This window comes from Akebia trifoliata, chromosome 2 (genome assembly GCF_017979445.1).
Source record: "Akebia trifoliata isolate Shusen 1 chromosome 2, ASM1797944v1, whole genome shotgun sequence".
Lineage (NCBI taxonomy): Eukaryota > Viridiplantae > Streptophyta > Magnoliopsida > Ranunculales > Lardizabalaceae > Akebia > Akebia trifoliata.
The window spans coordinates 19,345,002-19,365,223 of record NC_141376.1 but is presented as its reverse complement, the minus strand read 5'-3'; the positions used below and the strand labels follow the sequence as shown (position 1 = coordinate 19,365,223).

The 20,222-nt window shown below is 37.2% G+C and overlaps 1 protein-coding gene across 1 annotated transcript; it reads left to right on the top strand.

Annotated features, from left to right (window-relative positions):
- The first annotated feature begins 1,706 nt into the window (after positions 1-1,706).
- LOC147409871 (uncharacterized) lies at positions 1,707-15,990 on the top strand. Its single transcript, XM_086431958.1, has 4 exons — positions 1,707-3,640; positions 5,223-5,443; positions 8,355-8,578; positions 13,909-15,990. Exons 1-4 carry the CDS (start codon positions 2,290-2,292, stop codon positions 14,696-14,698), a joined length of 2,586 nt encoding a protein of 861 aa, XP_086288084.1. The 5' UTR covers positions 1,707-2,289; the 3' UTR covers positions 14,699-15,990.
- The last annotated feature ends 4,232 nt before the right edge of the window (positions 15,991-20,222 follow it).

Genomic DNA, 20,222 nt, shown 5'->3' with positions numbered 1-20,222 from the left:
TCCTTTTGTGGCATTTTCAAGGAGGTATTTTAAATTTTTGTGAAAATACAGGGGTGTAAAATAAATTCAAACGCAATGTGGTGTGTAACAAAGAGGGTTTCTTCAAAATTTTGAAGCGGGCTTTGAAGTCGTAGGTTTTATATTCAGCGTAATTCCACGGTATAACGTTTATTACTTTCAAATCAGACTTTTCATGGGTCGTTGAAAAATAAAGGTTCAGATAATGACATCGATAACTGAATTCAAGTGGGAGCTGCTTAGGGAAAACCGATTGTGTGTAACCGTAACCTATATATATATATATTATATCCCACGTGGCATTAAGTAATTGGTTTGTCGACATGAATCTAACAAAACTGAAAGTCACATGTTCCAACAACACCCACGAACCTTCTCTCGGTGGTCTCGGTCACCACCATATGAAATTCGACATTCACACTCATGGTTTTAAAACTCGACCGAGACCGAGACGTATCGCCCGAGTTAACTCGGTATCAGCGGTGAACGAGACCAACTCACAATGAGTTATGAGACGAACGCGTCTCGTGAGTTATGCGAGTCGTCTCGGACGATATTTTCGCAAAACTCGTCCAAGACAAACGAGATATCCGAGATATTACAGATTTTACATTAACTCGCGAGACAAACGAGTTGTATCGGACGAGATTTTGAAAATCTCGTCCGAGTTAACCGAGACAACCGAGTTTTGTGAAAAAAAAAGTTAAAAATGAAAATTTCTATTTTATTTTTACAAGCAATAGTTATTGAGTGATATTATTACTTTCTTGTGAAAATACTTAAATGTATTTTTGATAATTTGTTTTATTTTTTCTTTAGAAGTTTTTTGATGAAAATTTCAATAGAAATTTATACTAATCTTTAGGAAACATGTGTTTTATTTAATGGGTAGCATTCAATGACTAACTTTTTGGCAAAAATTTTTTCAAAACATGAGTTAGAAGTTTTGGAATGGGCTGATTTTTGGTGAGGATGATCTCTATGGTGAGGAGATCATCCTCACAAAAAATCAGCCCATTCCAAAACTTCTAACCCATGTTTACAAGTTGAAAAATCGTGGACCGTCCATTTTTTGTAAACTATTTTTTATGGGGTTAGAAGTTTTGGATTGGACTGATTTTTGGTGATGATAATCTCCTCACCGTAGAGATCATCTTCACCAAAAATCAGCTCATTCCAAAACTTCTAACTCATGTTTTGAAAAATGTTTTGCCAAAAAGTTAGCCATTGAACGGGACCCTTATTTAATTACCTTGAATTTGATTGATAGGTATATTATAATTTTTTTTTAATTTTATATTTTTTGAGGGGTTCATTTTTTTAATAGGAATCAATTCTGAATTTTTCCTGATTTTTTCAGATTTTTTAAATGGTTAAAAACCATTGTTTTAATGTTGAACGAGACGACTCGACGAGACGAGACGTATCGTCCGAGTCAACTCGGTATCAGAGGTGAACGAGACGAGACCAAATACCGAGTTTAAAAACCATTTCACACTCACACAATATGGTAGAATGGCAAAGTCGTAGTTTTGAACATCAAATGAGGAAATTTTCGTAATGTTAAGTTGTAATAAGACACGTGGAAGATTTCTGTTCTTCGTTTGAACTTGTGCAAGTCTGTCTGACAAAAGGGTGGTTACACATTGACGGGCACACCACACAGCACAGCAGTGATGATTACGGAGGTCGGGTTTCAGTACGGTTCGATCCGGTCCAAAAACCGTCTGTTTCAAATGGCGGAGTCTACGAGTTTTCAGAAACTATTTCTTCTCTTCTTTAAAACTCTCTGAAACACAAGTTATTATAAAATAACGAGTCTCTCTACACGAGACCCTATAACGCATCTCTGAAGAACATCAAATTAAAAAAAAATAAAAAAAAATTAAAGAAAACGAAACCAAATTCAAACTTGTCAGATTTCTCTCTCTTGATCTTTATCTCGATCTCGATCTCGAATGGATGGAAACGAGAGAAGAAATTAAAGAAATCTCAACGGTTAGATTTGGAAGTAATAATGACTTTCTATTTTTATCTCTTTCATTTCTAATTTGGGTTCAATTTCTTCGTAAATTAGGGTTTCTGCAAGTAGATTTGATATTCTTTGGATCTGATGTAGTCTTCTTCTTGTTCTTCACGATGTTCTGTTCTCTTGCGAATTTGTACGGACAAGCAAGAAGGAGGATGAGATGAAGATGAGATTTAATGGTTTGAAAGACAAAGTGAGGGATTTTGAATTAGGGTTTTGTTGTTGTTGTTTTTGAGATTATTATGGGTTGTGGAGGATCAAAAGTGGATGATCTTCCATTGGTGAATCTATGTAGAGAGAGGAAACAATTGATCAAAGCCGCTTCAGATCACAGATACGCTCTCGCTGCATCTCATATGTCGTATTTTCGATCTTTGAAAGAAGTTGGTGATGCTCTTTGTAGATTTGTAGATGAAGAACTAATCATTGGTGTCTCTTCGCCTCCTCATTCTCCAGTTCTCACACTTCCATCAGATGAAGGAAAGAAGAAGAAGAAGAGCTCTTCATCTTCAACTTCAACTTCTCTCTCTCATTCTGTCTCTTTCTCTCATCAACACTCACATTCCCCTAACGAGAACGATTCTCACTTGCATTTGTCCTCTAATGACTCTGAAACAGATTCAGTTTTGTCCTCTAATGGTCACATTCACATTAGTCCAGAACCAGAACCAGAACCAGAACCTTATTCTTCACCTCGTGAGACCGATTCGTATTGGTTTTACATGAAGAAGTCGTCCACAGCTGTCCCTTCTGTGATTTACGAAGAAGAGGATCCTCGAGTGTCGCCCAGAAGACGTCAATGGCCTGATTCTCCATACTCATCATATCCACCACAGTATGGTAATGGTGGATATTTTGGGGTTCCAATATCAATGGGTTCAGGTTCTCCTCGTGATACTTATTATCGTGATCCCTATTACAATAATCAATCACGGAGTCCTCATACTCCTAATCCTACTCCTACTCCTCCTCCTCCACCACCTGAGGTCTCTGCTTGGGACTTCTTGAACCCATTTGAATTGTTTGAAAATACTTACCCAATTTACCAAACTACTGGAAAGTATGGAGTTAGATCCAATACTAGTAGTAGTCCTGATTCTACAGAAGTTAGGCAAAGAGAGGGGATTCCTGATTTGGAAGACGAAACCGAGCAAGAGCAACCCGTGATGAAGAAAGATAAACAGAAACAGCAATTGGAGGAAAAAAATGTAATAAGGGATTTTGGTGAGGGCACTTCTAGTTATAAACCTGTAAATGAAGGCAGAATGGGATCATCGGTAGAGGAGAAAGAGATTAAGAGTAGCCCTGAGACAAGTGCATCTAACAGCAAAGGTGGTGAGGATGGTGATGAGGAAGGAAGGAAGAAAGGTGTGAGTTTTGAGGTTGATGCATCCCAATCTTCTGCCCAGGATGTTGAGTCCTCAAAACGAAGTAGCTTGACCACATTATCTACCCATGGCACACGAGACATTCAAGAAGCGGTTAAAGAAATCAGGGATGAATTTGAGATTGCTTCTGATTATGGTAAAGAGGTTGCAGTGATGCTTGAGGTGGGCAAGCTTCCTTATCAGCCAAGGAGTGCTCTATTTAAAGGTAAATTCTAACTTTTGTTTGTTTTATACTCTCTTCAGTTCTCATTTAGAAACAGTAATCTCCAACTTCATTTCCAAGTGAAATAGGCGAATTCCTTGTGTTTGTGCACTGAAATGACTTTTTTTTATATCCTATGTTTTCTCTATTTCACTTCTTTTACACTGTTTCAGCTTCCATCAAATGCAGGGAAACTATTTCATATAGTTTTTAGTTTACCCTTTAATAAGAAACTCACTACTGTTCCTTGAGAACCAATTAATTACATGGATTAGATACCTAGATGTCATTTATGGGGTTGGACATTCTGATCCTAAAGTTTTTGTGGTATTAAAATATGAATATTGTGTTACGGTTCTTCGTTTCTGATCCTATGTTTTCTCTGTTTCACTTCTTTTACTCAGCTTTGGCTTCTATCAAATGCAGGGAAACTAGTTCATATAGTTTTTAGTTTTACCCTTTAATAAGAAACTTTCTACTGTTACTTGAGAACCAATTAATTACATGAATTAGATACCTAGATGTCATTTATGGGGCCAGACATTCTGATCCTAAAGTTTTTGTGGTATTAAAATATGAATATTGTGTTACAGTCCTTAGGTTAAGATTTAAACTTTCCACTCCATTAATGCCTAGGCATTTTGGAGCATTGGTTTGGGTCTTAACATTTGGTATCAGAGTCACCCCCACGGGTTTGAGTCATGGGGAGCGATTATGAAAAAAAAAAAAGCACTGTGGGGGGGGGGGGGGGGGGGCTATAGTATGGGATATGGAAGCGGTCCACCGTATTAGGCCATAGTAATTAGTTTGGGAAGGAGTGACTTATGGAAAAAAGAAAAAAAAGGGTTCTATTACTTGAAAAGAAGGCCAAGGGGCTGGGGGGGTTCGCCATAAAGTGGGCCAACAAGGGCATCAATCTTGAAGTGTGGTTCTATTACTTGAAAAGAAGGCCAAGGGGCTGGGGGGGTTCGCCATAAAGTGGGCCAACAAGGGCATCAATCTTGAAGTGTGGGGGTATGTTATGATCCTTAGGTTAAACTTTCCACTCCATTAACTCCTTGGTATTTTTGGAGCATTGGTCTTGGTCTTAACATATTGTTTCATATAATTATATGAGATACATAAATATAATATACTTTTACCTATAAAAAAAAAATTTCTCTGTATGTTCTATGTAAAAAATAACTAAAAACAAAGGAAAATGCAAATCAAGATTTGCTTATTAAGTTTCAGTGTGTGTCCTATTGAAAATAATATAGTTATTTTAGATTTAATTGTTTAGTTATAGACTTTATTTTCATATTTCTTATTGTAAGGGCTTTTTAATCTTTTTGACTGTTTGATTAATATAAATTCTTGCCAAGATCTCTAATTGAGACTTGACAATTTCTATTCCACTATTCTTCTTAGTATCAGAGCCATAGAGATCCATCAACAGCTCTCCTTGGGCTGATTTTCCTCCACGGTTTTGGCTCCTTGAAGCATCCTCGTCTTACTCTTCTTCTCCAACTTTTTTATTATAACTTATCTTCACATTCATGCGATCTAGTTTTTTGCATTTTGGAACTAACGTGTCGTTCTGCAGTGATCTCTTCCAGGATCCTAAATTTGATCACTCTTCCCATGGTGACATCTTCACACCCTCCGCCTAGGCGTCAGGCATACCATGCAGCTGCAAGCGTCATGAAAATGGTGAAGACCAAGTATGGGGATTCTGAGAAGGACTTCAGAATTAAGTCTGGAAACCTTTCATCAACTTTGGAAAGACTCTATGCATGGGAAAAGAAACTCTATAAGGAAGTTAAGGTACGATGTGCAGCGCAACTGACAATTTAAAATATCTTTTATATTATCTCCTGATATGCTTATAAAAAAAAATTATCAGGCATCGAAAGGACACATATACAGGAACCTATCTTTATAGATACGGAAACATGTGTCGCTGTTCGACACTGAACCACATAAACCTGATATGCTGACATTTGCAGTTTTTTACATATGTATCAATATATTTTAAATTACATTAATTCATGTTTAATAGGCAACATAAAAGTACTGTAACTTATTGAGATTGAAATTCCATAAGCAAAATACAAATAATAATAATAGCTGAAAACAAAATTGAAGAAAATTAGATTCACTTTAGAAAAAATTGCAGGCATGTTTCCAACATTTGAGTACAAAGTTGACACAGCAAGCTCTTAGAAAATGGAGTGTCCTTGTCATGAAGATGAGAACATTTAAATGCACTTTAATGGTAATTAGAGCTGGGATACTTTCATATTTGTAGCTTGGATGAGGGGTAGATTATAATTTGAAACTAATTGTAGTTTGGAATTGGGTGACCATGCATATAAGGACAACATATAACATTAAACTATGTACAGTATAAACTACAAAAAATTCTTATTGCAAAGCAAACAAAGAGAAAAATGATATTGGAATTTTTTATTATTTATAGGTATAGGGTTGGTGGTTTGAAAATGAAGTTGGGTTCAAGGGGGTTTGAATCTATGACATGGGAACAACACTCCACACATCTTATCAACTTAGCTAAGTTGACACTTCAATATTGGAAAATTTGTTATCTGTAATAAAATAAGAAAGAAAAAAAAAAAAAAGAATAAGAAAAGAGAGGAAAATAAAAGAAAAGGTGGATAGTTTAATAATTGATAAGTATACAAGGAGTTTAAGCAAATTCTCCAGTCATCATCTATCACTATGGCATCTACTTCTATTACATTCCCCAAGACAGACTTCCTTTTTTCACATACTAATGGTCAAATGGAAATTCATAAAAGATAAATGTTGTTACACCGTTTCTTAGATTATGCATCCTCACCATGAGGGTTCATATGGCTTAAGGAGGGAGGTAATATAGGAAGGTTTGCCAATCAGCACTAGAACAAATGAGTTTTATGAATGAGTCCATTCTTTGCAAGATAGTCGAACATCTTCATTACAAACATATTCGTTGGTTGCAATCCATGTCCCATGCTCAAATTTTTTGGTCCAAATTCTGTAACAGTAGCTTTGTTTTCTTCTCCAATATCTTTGTTCAGACTTGCTAGTTGTGACCTCTGCAATATGACCTGCTCAAAACCTTGCCACCTTTCCATTGCCTTGAGATTTACATGAAGGTTTGGGAACTTCAGTTGAGTAGACTCAATACATATAATAGCAATCAACCAAGGGAGAATATGTTAAATGATGACATCATAATTAGAGCCAAGGTTTAAAATCTTGTCTCAAGGCAAGGTTTGGTCAAGAAAAAACCAAAATGTTTTCGACCAAAACATTCCAAAATCCCAAAATATTTCAATGTTTCATTCTAGGTTCAACTGAAACCTAAATGTTCTGCTAAGACATTCCGAAATGATTGGACATATATTTTTTTGGGGGGAACCGACGTATCCGGGCCTCTTAAGCACTCGACTAATCCTCGAGGTACATGCAGTCCCCTCCCCCCAACCCCCATCACACGCACCAAGTAATTTCTCCCCCCACCACACGCGCCAAGTAATTTCTGGGATAAATACCCGACGGTGACCCCCAAGGGGGCATACAAACTAAAGTACTCCGCTTCCTAAAGTGTGATCTTGGCCATCTCACCAACCTTTGGGGGTTAAATGCATGATATTTGAACCATGATTAGACCCATATAGGAACTAACTGTGGTTAGATAAATCCTATTCCTCCATTTTATTTGGTCTATGGGTATACCTTCTTTTAAGTTTTACATCTTTCAATTTTGTCTGGCTACTTTGATCCACATCCTTTTGGCTTGATCCTTATCTTTTTCAGGTCTTCAACCTGTGCTATTGTGCTCTTTACTTGTGTTGTCAGTGCCAGTGGTATTCATTGGAGTAAACCATCTCAATGTTTGAACGTTAGTCATTGAGATCAACAATTCATATGTTGAGATCGACCTTTTATAACCATTGAGATTGATGATTATAAATTGTCGATCTCGATGTTTGAACATGAATCATTGAGATCAAAATTCAAATTGTCGACCTCAACAATTTGAATGGCTCATCATCTCAACGATCGATTCGTCGATCTTGACGATTTGAGTTTGATGCTTTATAGGGGTGAGGGGCATGAAGAAAGAAAGATTTTACTTATTGGGTTGTTAAGATAGTACGCCAAAAGTCAGGGTGCATTTAGAAAGAAGTCACTACCCCAGTTCTATTAAGTAATTTTCCCTTTTTTTTATATTTAATTGAGCAATTCCTTTCAATTGATGTTGAAATTCATGCTATTACAAAGTTTGCCTCTTAACTTGTACTTATTTACCCATGTGCAACAAATTGACTTGGTTATGATGCTGTGAGTGACATCAGAAGTATTACATTACATGCAATATTCTATGCAGAAACATTTTGTTCTTAATGTAGCAATTATGCTTTTCTTTTCTTAACTAGGAAATTTCAGAAATGTGCTATTAGAGTCTACAATAATCAGATCACACCCATCAAAATTATGTCGGATCTTGTTGTTTCAAACTTAACTCTTAAGATGTTTTGTTAACCTTTTCCTCTCTCGGACATTTGGTTGTTTGCGGATCCTTACAGCATATCAAAGGTAGATGCAGATATGCTCAACTTCTCATGATATTTGTATTGTTTTACACTGTTCTGATCGTGCCTCAGGTGCTTTGATATTACTCCAGTCATCAGGCCAGTTCTTGATTAATTTATTTAGGTGATTTTAGGATGAAGAGAGGCTTCGACTTATCTATGAAAAGAAATGCAAGAGATTGAAGATTTTGGATGACAGAGGTGCAGAGTCCAATAAGATCGATGCCACTCAAGCTTCAATAAGGAAATTGCTCGCAAAAATTGATGTTGCTATCAGAACTGTCGATGCTATAGCAAGCAGGATACACAAGCTAAGGGATGAAGAGTTGCAACCACAAATCTCAGAGTTGATTAATGGGTATGAAACTATATCTCTTGAACTTTTGTTTATGCCTACCACATATTTTACTGTCCATTAATAATTTAGAAACAACCTAATTTAAGAGAAATGCTATTGGCACCCAACTTTTACTTAATACACCCCCAATTTCTTATATTATTTTTCACCACAATTAAAGATTAGAAAACACTCTTCAAATGTTACAAAGGTTGGCTCAAATTACAGTCTCAACATTACAAAACATTATAACACACTTTCAAAGAATTTCAGTAATTGTTTATAATTATGATTAGGCTCATTTAAATCCTAAACCAAAAACTAGAAATCTGGCACAAAAAAAATGAGAGCGCTTCTATTGGTACCACAACTTTTACTTATTCTCATCCATTCTCTTATATTCTTTATTTTTAATTGGGGTGTTGTGGAGGATATTTCTCACTAGGTATCAAGGGGGACACGTGGCACCTAGGGATTCGAGTTTGGTATGGAGATACATGGGTAAGCTCAGCGGCTCGGTCACAAACCTACCATCGGGTCTCGATTGGAGAAAATTAGGGATTAGATCAAAAGCGATTAATATTCTGGTTAGGGAAAGTCTCAAAAAAGGAGGAATGTATGGGAACCGAATATCTACTAGATACATTTCAAATCACCAATGAAGATCTACCTTTTAAATCAGATAAGGGTCAAATTGGTAATAGGATTTAAAGGGATCCTAGGGTTTTATCTCTATGAATAGATGGATAGAAGTACTAAAAGGGATGAGTTCTCCCCCCTTTAAATTTTACACTATTTTTGTACTAAGATTCTGACTTGGTCGTCGGAGAGGTGTTATTGCAGGCACACCCAGGGTCACGAGGAAAGGAGTTCACGAGGTATCATCACAAATCTCAAGATCGACAACAAGTTTTTGCATATACAATTTGGCGTCATCCGTGAGAAACGCTACAAGGAGAAATGACCACATGGTAGGATGAAGCAAAGTTATTCCCATGATCAGTGGTAGATGTAAGGTTCTTGATCTGACATTGGAAGTGGATTATAACATGCCGATCGAATAGTGATTGAGGGGTTGTACAAATCCATTTTTCACCTCGGCTTCATATTAGATTTCGTGGGTTCTGATCACGGTCTTTGATGATGAAAAGTGGTACAATTGATCATGGTGTTATCAATGTGGGAGCACAAAATAGGTTATGATATGTATGTTGTGCGGGTGCTGGTGCAAATAAGATTATAGAAGGTTGCGATTGATGGTTAATTACAGTAGCTATGGCTCAAACCCTAGTAATCATTGCAGGCTATATTCATTGATTAAGCCTCATTAGTGAGGAAAAGACAAAAGAACAAACTTTTGCTCTCAGATAAAGTCAAAGATTAGTAGGATCTAGGCATAGGTGTAATGGAAGCAACCATTGAGAAACATAGACACAGGCAATAAGATTTGCAAGTGATAATGGCGAGATTTCTAACTGGGGAAGGTTCGTTGCTTGCACAATACACACCACAAGTAAGGATGTAGAGGAACCCGACAAATACCTGACTCATATGGGGAGTCTGGTCCACATCCTAAGGCGGTCGAGCGAGACCACTTAGTGCCACACTTGACTCATATGGGGAGTCCAATCCACATCTTAAGTCAGTCGAGTGGGACCACTTAGCGCCACACCCGACTCAAATGGGGAGTCCGGTCTACATTCTAAGTCGGTCGAACGGGACCACTTAGTGCCACAGCCAACTCATATGGGGAGTCTAGTCCACATCTTAAGTTGGTCGTGCCAGACTACTTAGCACCACACCCGACTCATATGGGGAGTCTGGTCCACATCCTAAGTCGGTTGTGCGGGATCACTTAAGGCAAAATTCTACCGTTTGAGGTTGGCAAGCCTTGGCTCGTTGGGGGAGCCAAGCCCGAGTTAAATCCGACCGTTTGGGGTTGGCAAGTCTTGGCTCGTGTGGTAGCCAAACCCGACCGTTTGGGGTTGGCAAATCTTGATTCGTGTGGGAGTCAAGCCTAACTGTTTGGGGTTGGCAAGTCTTGGCTCGTGTGGGAGCCAAGGCCGACCGTTTGGGGTTTGTAAGCCTTGGCTCATTGGGAAAGCCAAGCCTGACCGTTTAGGGTTGGCAAGTCTTGATACATTGGGGGAGTCAAGTCTGACCATTTGGGGTTGGCAAGTTTTGGTTCGTGTGAGAGCCAAGTCCGACCATTTGGGTTTGGTAAGTCTTGGTTCGTGTGGGAGCCAAGCCCAACCGTTTGGGGTTTATAAACCTTAGCTCATTGGGAGAGACAAGCCCAACTGTTTGAGGTTGGCAAGCCTTGGCTCATTGGGGGAGCCAAGTCTGATCAAAAGGTGGTTGGTACAGCAAAAGTCTTGGCTCATTAAAGGAATCAAGCCCAATCGTCGAGGGTCGGTCTTTTGCTTATTAAAACTTAGTTCATTAGGGAACCAAACTCGGCCAATGAGGGTCGGGCTAATTTGTTCTGTTTTTAATAATGATTGGTTTGTAAGGGAGCCAAGCCCAACTATTAGGGGTGGATTTAATTGATTTTTGGTTCATGATGGCACCAAACCCAATCGATAAGAGGAAATGACAAAAAATGGGGGAATAAGACAATGTATTTACAAAAGAAAAATACCTTGAGGCATGTGACAAAACCAACAATTCAATTTAACCGAGGTAATTGTCATACCTTCGAAGGTAAAACAATTGGATGACGCATGGCATAGACATTAACTGAATAGATCTTATAGACCTCGGAATGAAAATTTATGAGGTACAGGGTCTAACAGCGAAAGACCACATGTCACGTGGTACCGTTTATTAGTTCTCAGGCGCTTGGACTAAAAGTCTAAACCCCCGAGAGAGGGGTATTGTGGAGGATATTTCTCGCTAGGTACTAAGGGGCAACACGTTACACCTAGGGATTCGAGTTTGGTATAGAGATTCGAGGGTAAGCTCAATGGCTCGGTCACAAACCAACCATGGGTTCGGGTCTCGATTGGAGAAAATCAAGGATTAGATAAAAAAGGGTTAAAATTCTGGTTAGGGAAAGTCCCAAAAAAAAGATGAATGTATGGGAACCGAATATTTACTAGATACAGTTCAAATCACCAATGAAGATCTACCTTTTAAATTTGATAAGGGTCAAATCTGATAAGTGTCAAATCGGTAATAGGATATAAAGGGATCTTAGGGTTTTATCTCTATAAATAGATGGATAGAGGTACTAAAAGGGATGAGTTCTCCCCCCTCTAAATTTTACACTATTTTTGTACTAAGATTTTGACGTGTATCGGAGAGGTGTTATTGAAAACACACATAGGGTTACGAGGAGAGGAGATCGCGAGGTATTGTCACAAATCTCAAGATCGACAGCAAGTTTTTGCATCTACAGGTGTAATAAGTAAAATTTGGGGTGCCAATAGTAGTTCTCTAATTTAATACTCGTATTTGTACAAAATGCTACCCAAGTGAGATCTAGGGGCGCAATCCCATGACAATGCCATCCTGATTTCTTTCCTCTTCTTAGAGAAACATCGTCTCCTGATTACCATGTTGATAAGCATGTCTTGTTGATCTCTGCTTCTAGAAACATTGTCTTACATCTGAAATGTCTACAATATCTAGAAGCAGATGAGGGTTGTGTCATCAGGGATATGAAGTGTTAAAGAAGGAAACACCTAAAAACGTCTAGAATCAGTGATATATACGCAGGTAGCCTGCACTTGAGGTTTAGGTCGTAGAAGCTGCATTTAACTTCAAAGACCTTCAGATGAGGGTTGTGTCATCAGGGATATGAAGTGTTAAAGAAGGAAACACCTAAAAACGTCTAGAATCAGTGATATATACACAGGTAGCCTGCACTTGAGGTTTAGGTCGTAGAAGCTGCATTTAACTTCAAACACCTTCACATGACATGTACATGGTCATCCAATGCATACCATCCAAATGTCAGGATGCCAACATTGCTTACGAAAACTGGAATTTCATAACCATCTGAACAATAATGTCACAAATATTTTTTGACTGCTGAAAAGAAGCCTCCTGATTATCATGAGTATGCAATGGAGTAAATTCAGGACTATAGGGTGGCCTAAAATGAATGATCTTCATCGATACCATGAGTCCCATATGTATAGTTTAGGCATCTCTACTCATTTGCTTGTTAAAATGAATTTAACTGATTGAGAAGTTAGAATCTTCCGACCAATGAGTTTTAGTTATGGGCTGAATATTGAAACTTTAAAAGATGGTCAATCATGAAATAACTATATCAAAAGTGCCCCAATTCCATTATTCGGTAAGCTAGAAGTTTCAAAATGGCTTGATTTTGTGAGACTTATCTATAGATTTCTTTTTCCAAGAAAAAAAGTGTACTGATCAAAAGAGAATTTAATGCTGAGGATATATTACGTGGAGTAATATAGAGAAACATAACAAAATAGTAGCAATGTAAACTACGTGAAGAACATCAGTAAATGTGGAAAGACATAATAGAGGGCCAAACACTAGGTACAGAAGATAGCAACAAAAGCACGAAGCCATACACAATAAGAAGATAGTGAATGATGGTTTCTTTTTTGGCTTTAACTGGGAAGAAAATAGAAAATGAAGAAAAATGAAAATAATTGTGCTCTCTTTGGATAAAAATGAGAAACCAACTTGAAAATAGAGAACATCTAGGTAGGAAGATACCATGGATCTCTTTGCAGGCAGTGAGATCACTTGATGTCCAGGGTACCAGGGCCATTGTCTTAACTAATAGGTAGCTCATATAACACAGACTCCCCAATCAACAAATGTCAGCCTCAGTTGCATCTAGATCACAGTTGGTGGTGAAAACAACTTTTTTTTCTTCTTTTTCTTTCTTTATTTTTTTATTTTTTTATTTTTTTATTTTTTTATTTTTTTGGTTTATGAGTAAGTGTATATTAAGTGTCTGGACCAACAATGTGTAGTGCATTCGATGATGTGACGTTTTTTAAGAAGTACCATTTAGCTAAGTGGTAAGATGTGCGGAGGGTTGTTCCCACATCCTAGGTTCAACCCCCCCTGAACCCATGCTTCTTATGCTAACTACTAACCAGTAATTATATTACCTGTACTAACCAATCATTTACCTATCAAAAAATAAATAATATTAATAATAATTATGTGACATTCATGTGCTGTATAATAACAGGCCTCTTAACCCTGGTCATAGTGACGTTTGTACTAAAGGGTTCTCAAATTGTTGAAACCTTCTTGATCAAGGCCCAAAACAATTGTATCTTGCAGTTTAATCAATCTGATTGTAGATATTGAGATGGGTTTTTCATCTCATGATGTCATGATTTTATATGCAGATTGATTAGAATGTGGAAATCTATGCTCAAGTGCCATCAGAAACAATTCCAAGCTATCATAGAGAGCAAAAGTCATACTCTCATGGCAAACACAGGAGTCCGAAGAGATTCAAGCCTAAGAGCTACTGTGGAACTAGAGATGGAGCTCCTGAATTGGTGTACCCAATTTAATAATTGGATAAACACCCAGAAAGCTTTTGTCGAATCCTTGAATGGGTGGCTTTTGAGGTGTCTACTCCAAGAACCCGAAGAAACCCCCGATGGAATTGTGCCCTTCTCCCCCAGTAGGGTTGGAGCTCCCCTTGTTTTTATAATCGGCAACGATTGGTACCATGCGATGGAGAGGCTTTCAGAGACCGAGGTGGCAGACACGATGCATGATTTTGCTTTGAGTTTGCATCAACTATGGGAGAGACAAGATGAAGAGCAACGTCAAAGACTAAAGGCTGAGTACCTCTCCAAGGATTTTGAGAAACGGCTCAGAGCCCTCCACAATGATGAAAGAAGGATGCAGCGAGATCGTGATGCTTCATCGGACAAGTCAGTTGTTCCCACTGAAAATGGAGTGTCACCGTTGGATGATCTTAAGGTGGATTTGGATTCTATGAGAAAGAGATTGGAAGAAGAGAAAGCCAGGCATAAAGAAACTGTTAGACAAGTTCACGAGGCTGCTTCTAGTAGTTTACAGGCGGGTCTTATTCCAATTTTTGGAGCTTTGGGGAACTTTACTTCCGAGACACTGAAAGCTTATGAACAAGTCAGAATACAAAATGCTGGAGGAGCCACGTAGTAGGGGAGGCAGATTTCGATTTATATTGGTCTTTCTTTGGAATTTGGGTTCCTCAGTGAAGGAACCCAAACATACTGGTGAGCATAGAAGTGATGGTTAACAATTCAATTACAGAGTCATGAATGTGATGCACTCAGGATCAGTTTTCTGACACACTGGGTATTTAGTGCAAAGAAGGAAAAGGAGTCAGAGAGAGGCACATCAGAAACTCAAAGAACATGTCTCACTTTGATTGTTGGTCTGCGAAAAGTAATACAAACAGCTAGACAGGATTTGTACAGAAATTCGTTTATTGGTTGATTAGTTGGGTGAGTTGGCGAGAGTAGGATTTGTAAAGAAAACTAGATAAGAAATATGAAATTTTGGATGATCTACCTAATGAAGAAGAGGAAGCTGTTTTGATTCAACAAGAAGATACTGATAAAAAAAACTGGAGAAAAATATCAAGAACGTCTAGGTTTGATCCACTGACATCATTTATCAAGTAGTTTTCTCAGAACTCTTCATTTTTCTTTTCTTTTTCCATCTTTTTTCTCTGAATTCCTCATGTTGCTCATGCTTTTTTCAAATAGAATGTTTGGAAGGGCACAGGTGGTGGTCTGAAAACTGACCTTGTTATGGTTTTGTGCACTCCACCACATCTGTGCAGTGTTGTAAGCAGTCAGTTTAGCATTTTTTATAGAAAAAACTAGAGAAATTCTTATGTGCTTGGGCATTTTTTCAGTTTTTACTGTTAGAGACTGACTAGTTGCAGATAATTGCACTCCACTAAAAGATTCCTTGTTGCACTCCATTGAAATGATTGCACTCCCTCAAATATGCCCACAAAATTTTCAGAATCTCCTTGTCCGGGTGCAAGTTATCTGTCTGTGACGTTTTGTTTTGTGTTTCGTTTCTGTCTTCAATATTCAATTGACATCTTATTGTTCTTTTCCGAAGGTTCCCATGGACGACACGAATACGAGTCAGGCATCTAATTGAAGAATTCTAGCCTTTAGAATCATTGTGTGTTGGTATCATTTGCTTAGAAGAGTCCATTCAACACTGATGGCAAGTTGTGTGGAGGAATTCTTGCTTTAAGTCTGAACTTGTTTGAAGGTCTTTAGAAGATGTTAATGTGTGTCTATTACCATCTTAAGCAACTTGATGTCATTTCTTCAAGAGATGAGTTCAAGTCATTGGTTCCAATCCTAGGGATGCAATCCAAAACTTGACAAATATGTTGATCCCACCATTCTTACCCAAAAAAATGAGTAGACTGATCTGATTAGAGGGGTATTTGTTTCACAAACAGGAGTGCAGGGTTAAAATTGAGATTAAAAAAATTGTTTATTATTAAGGTTGTGAACTTGTGGATTATTTCTGATATCTCATGTCCAAAATCAGCTTAATTGATAAGTTTTAAGATTTAACACGTGTATTCGATCAGAATTTTAATGTGTGCCAAATGGCATTAGGTCTCATGCCTATGGTGTAACATACTCAACGTCAACACAAAAAATTGGTCAAATACGCTAATAATGTCCACCAAAGGTTTCACTTGGCAAACATTCATTTGTCTATGGATCCTAAAGTTCTGATTTCTACTTCTTAAAATGGAAATATTTTCATCTATGTGGAAACTAATACAATTCTTGAAAATGACAAAATATTGATGAAATTTCCATTGACTCTGTACAAAATGATAAGATACGCATTAGAGAATACACTTGGGTATGGATGGGTAGTCATAATTTTTGGATTTACTAATTGGAATTGGAATCAATAAAAATCGGAATCGAGAGATCTTAGAAACCGAACTGATCCATTGGCAGACAGCTCTATACCCCACATCCCAAAAATGCATCCATTGATCCTACTTTATTTCATGTGCCTTCCAACCTATATAACAACGATATCGATATAATTCTGCCATTCGCTTTGGTGCACCTAAAAATCACATTATTTTCATTTCATCATGAATTAGGATCATGAGTTCAGAATTTTAGGGATTCAAGCTCATGACGAAAAGTACTCGGAATCCAACGGTCCGACCTCACCAATTTGGTCTTTTTTTTTTAATTTTTTGGGGAAAACTACTTAAAAGGACCTGGTAGAAGGACTTCTTTCTAAACTGTCCCTAAGTTTTGAGCCGTCTCTTAATATTCCATTTAACAAAATTTTCCTTTCTAAATGGCCCCTGAACCTCATTCTCAGCATTTAGGCTTTCGAAATACCTAAATTACCCTAACTCTCGAACTCACCACTACTGTGAAGAAGAAACCCAATTTTCGGCATCTAATTGTTATTTAAGAGCTTCCATTTTCATCGGAGAAGCATGATGAACCTTGATAAATGTTTTTTGGAGGGCGTTTTTTGTTCAACTTGAAGAAGTATGTGAAAGTTAGGTTTTATTATTATTATTATTATTATTATTATTTATATAGTTTTTTAATCGTTTTTCCATAAAAATCAAATCTTTATTGTTCATTTGCTTTGAAACTAAAAATCTAAGTCCATTTTAGTATTTTTTATGATTTTTCTGTAATTTTTTGTTAGATAAGATGAACGATAGGATTTTTACAGTGTCGAGTTCAAATATAATTATCGTCGAGTTCACGAATAATTAATAATGTGAACTCAACGATGATTTAATTACCATCAACTCGGTGGTAATTAATAATGTGAACTCGACAGTAATTTAATTACCATTGAACTTGGAAATAATTATTAATGTGAACTTGACGATAATTTAATCTCGATAGTGTGAAAAAGAAAAACCTTCACAAAAGGTACAATTTTGGCATTATCATCAAGTTTGATACTAAAATTATTGAACTTGACGGTAATTTATTGAACTTGACACTAATTAAATTATTCTCGAATTCGACGATAATTTAATGAACTCAATGATTTTAAAAAAAATTTCTTAATTTGTGTCTATAATGGTGCAGTTATTGCATGGAATACACATTTTTTTTTATTTATTATCAATCTAAATATCAAAATATGATATGTGTAGACATCCTATTTGAACAGGCCCCATGCAAAATCGGCCCAAAAATAGTATGTTTAAAATCAAAAGGGCCTAAGGGCCCTGTAGACATGACATTTTCAAGTTCGAAGATCTCTACTATTTGGATTTGATGTTGTCACCATTTTTTTTTTAGAAAATAGTATAAATGGGCACCCAGAAAATGATTTCAAAAAATATATTTTGTTTCTAGTGACTCTCGTACGGATAACGGCCATTGGCCTACCTAAGATCTAGGTAAGGGGTCCATGTTAGGGAATAGGGAAGGTGTCAGGCACCCTACTCCCTCCACCATTCGTGGTAACCTCAAATTCGATCAATTTTGAAAAAAAAGAATAAAAAATCATAACAATCCGATTTGTGTCATTGAGTGTGAGGGACTTTGATTTTTGTTTAAACCATTAAAAGCTTCCTTATTAAGGAATGGACCTTTTTATGGTTCATACCTTTGGGTAATTTTGAAAAATGTAGACTTTTTAATCGAGGGCCCATTTTCATAGGGAAAAAGCTCAGGCCTTAATCTCAAAAAAAATTCGTGGTGGGTGCATTAGTGTAGGAATTTTTAGAGAACAATTTTTGGAAAGTGTTTTTCAACCTTTATCCTTTCAACCGAACCGGAGCCTAATTTACCAGAACTAGAAAAGGGTTTGCATCTCATCTTAAGGAGAGGGGAGAAGTAGAAGGGGAAGATTATGGCGTTCCTTTTTAGTCCTTACTTTACCTTTCTTGACTTGATTTCGTTTGAATTTTCTTCTTGATCTTCAAAGTGAACTTCTTGATCTTTGTCTTGATATGCTTATAGAGTAAAGGTTTTATGTTTGATAGACATAAGTGAAGAAGTTATTATAGAAGCGTGATTTTCAGATTTCGAATATCACTTCTACGAAGGTTTGGAGTCGCCACCATTCATATTTGTAAAAGGGTGTGAATGGTCACCTAGGGTACATTTTTAGAAAAAAAAAAGTGTCATTTTTGGCATTTAGTGATTTTCATATGGATAAGATATCGATCAACCTAAGATCGAGGTAAACGGTCCACTTAGAGAAAAGGGAAGGTGTTACGCACCCCCTCTCTCTATCAAATGATGGTAACCTCAAAATAACTCAGTCATTTTTGGATAAGAATGAAATAAAATAAAAATGTCACATGTTTGACGACTTGTACACTAAGAAGGGGTTTGCTTTCAGCTCGGATTATAGGATCATCTCATTGAAGGAGATGATCCCTATAAACACTTAGCCTTGGTAACAACATGTGTTTTTGAAAAGTGTTGGCTAATGGTTATGGGTCCATTCTCAAAGGTTTAAAAGGACTCGAATACTGATTGCCTCAAAACGATTTGAAAGATTAAAACGATTTTATTTTGAAGATGGTTACAACTACTATACTTTCAACTGAATTGAAGTCCGATCTACCGGAGATAGGGAGGGGGAGCATCACATCTTAAGCATTTCTAAAATAAAAATTAAAAAGGTAAGGGGGGAAATAAAAAAAGGGAGAAAGAGAGATAGGGGGGTATGTATCTTCAATCCTACCTTGAGGCTTTAGCTTCTTTCCTTCCTTTTTTCTTCTTCTTCTTCTTCTTCTTAGGTCCTTCTTGAGTCCTTAGTTAATTATGAAAATATGTTTTAAAGTAATATGAAAATATAATAATAGAATAGAAGTGAGTTGATGGATTTTTTAGACTTAGACTTAATACCATTTTTAGGAGGTGGGGGGTATTTATAGGTGTGGAAGATTACTTTTGAGGGTAGGATGGGGTATAGAAGAGTAGAGAATGACATGGGTTTGGAAGGTGAGGGGTGTGAAATTTAGAGTTTGGATGAGGGTATTTGTGGAATGAGGGTAAATGGATAGTTTTTTATCCAAATGGGTTGGATCTATCCCAACCCATTTGGGTTGAATGTTAGGTGAGGTAAAATAATAGGTATTTGATTGAAGGAATGAGATTGAATGTTAGTTGGGATGAGAAGGTGTGGTGTTTGATTAAAAGAATGATTTATGTAAGAAATTGATTGGTTAGATTTTAGAAGGGTGAAAGGGATGGTGACAAGTGTCCCAAAATGTGTGGTGATGGGGTGTTTGTGTGACTTGTGGGAATGGGTTGAGGGTGAATGATAAAGGGAGGTGTGGATTGTGGGTTGAGTTGGTGGTTGTGTTAGAGAAAAGTAATGGATTAGGTTTATGACATGGAGTGTAGGGGTGTAGGTTATGATGTTGGTTGGTAGTTGTGTTGGTTGGGTAGAATGATTTTGTGGGATGTAAGTTGTGGTATGGACAAATGTCGATTTGATGATCAAAGGTTGATTGGTTGATGTGGATTAGGAGTGTGGATTGTGGACTTTTGGTGATTTTGTTTTTTTAAGGTTTGGGTTGCATGGAATTAGGGTTAGGTTAGGTTTGTGTTTTGGCTAGGGTTAAGTTCATTTTAGGGTGAGGTGGACAATGATTTTTAGGGAATTGAAGGTTGGTGGGCTTAGGGTAATTTCAGATTCGAAAAGGGAGCGGTGA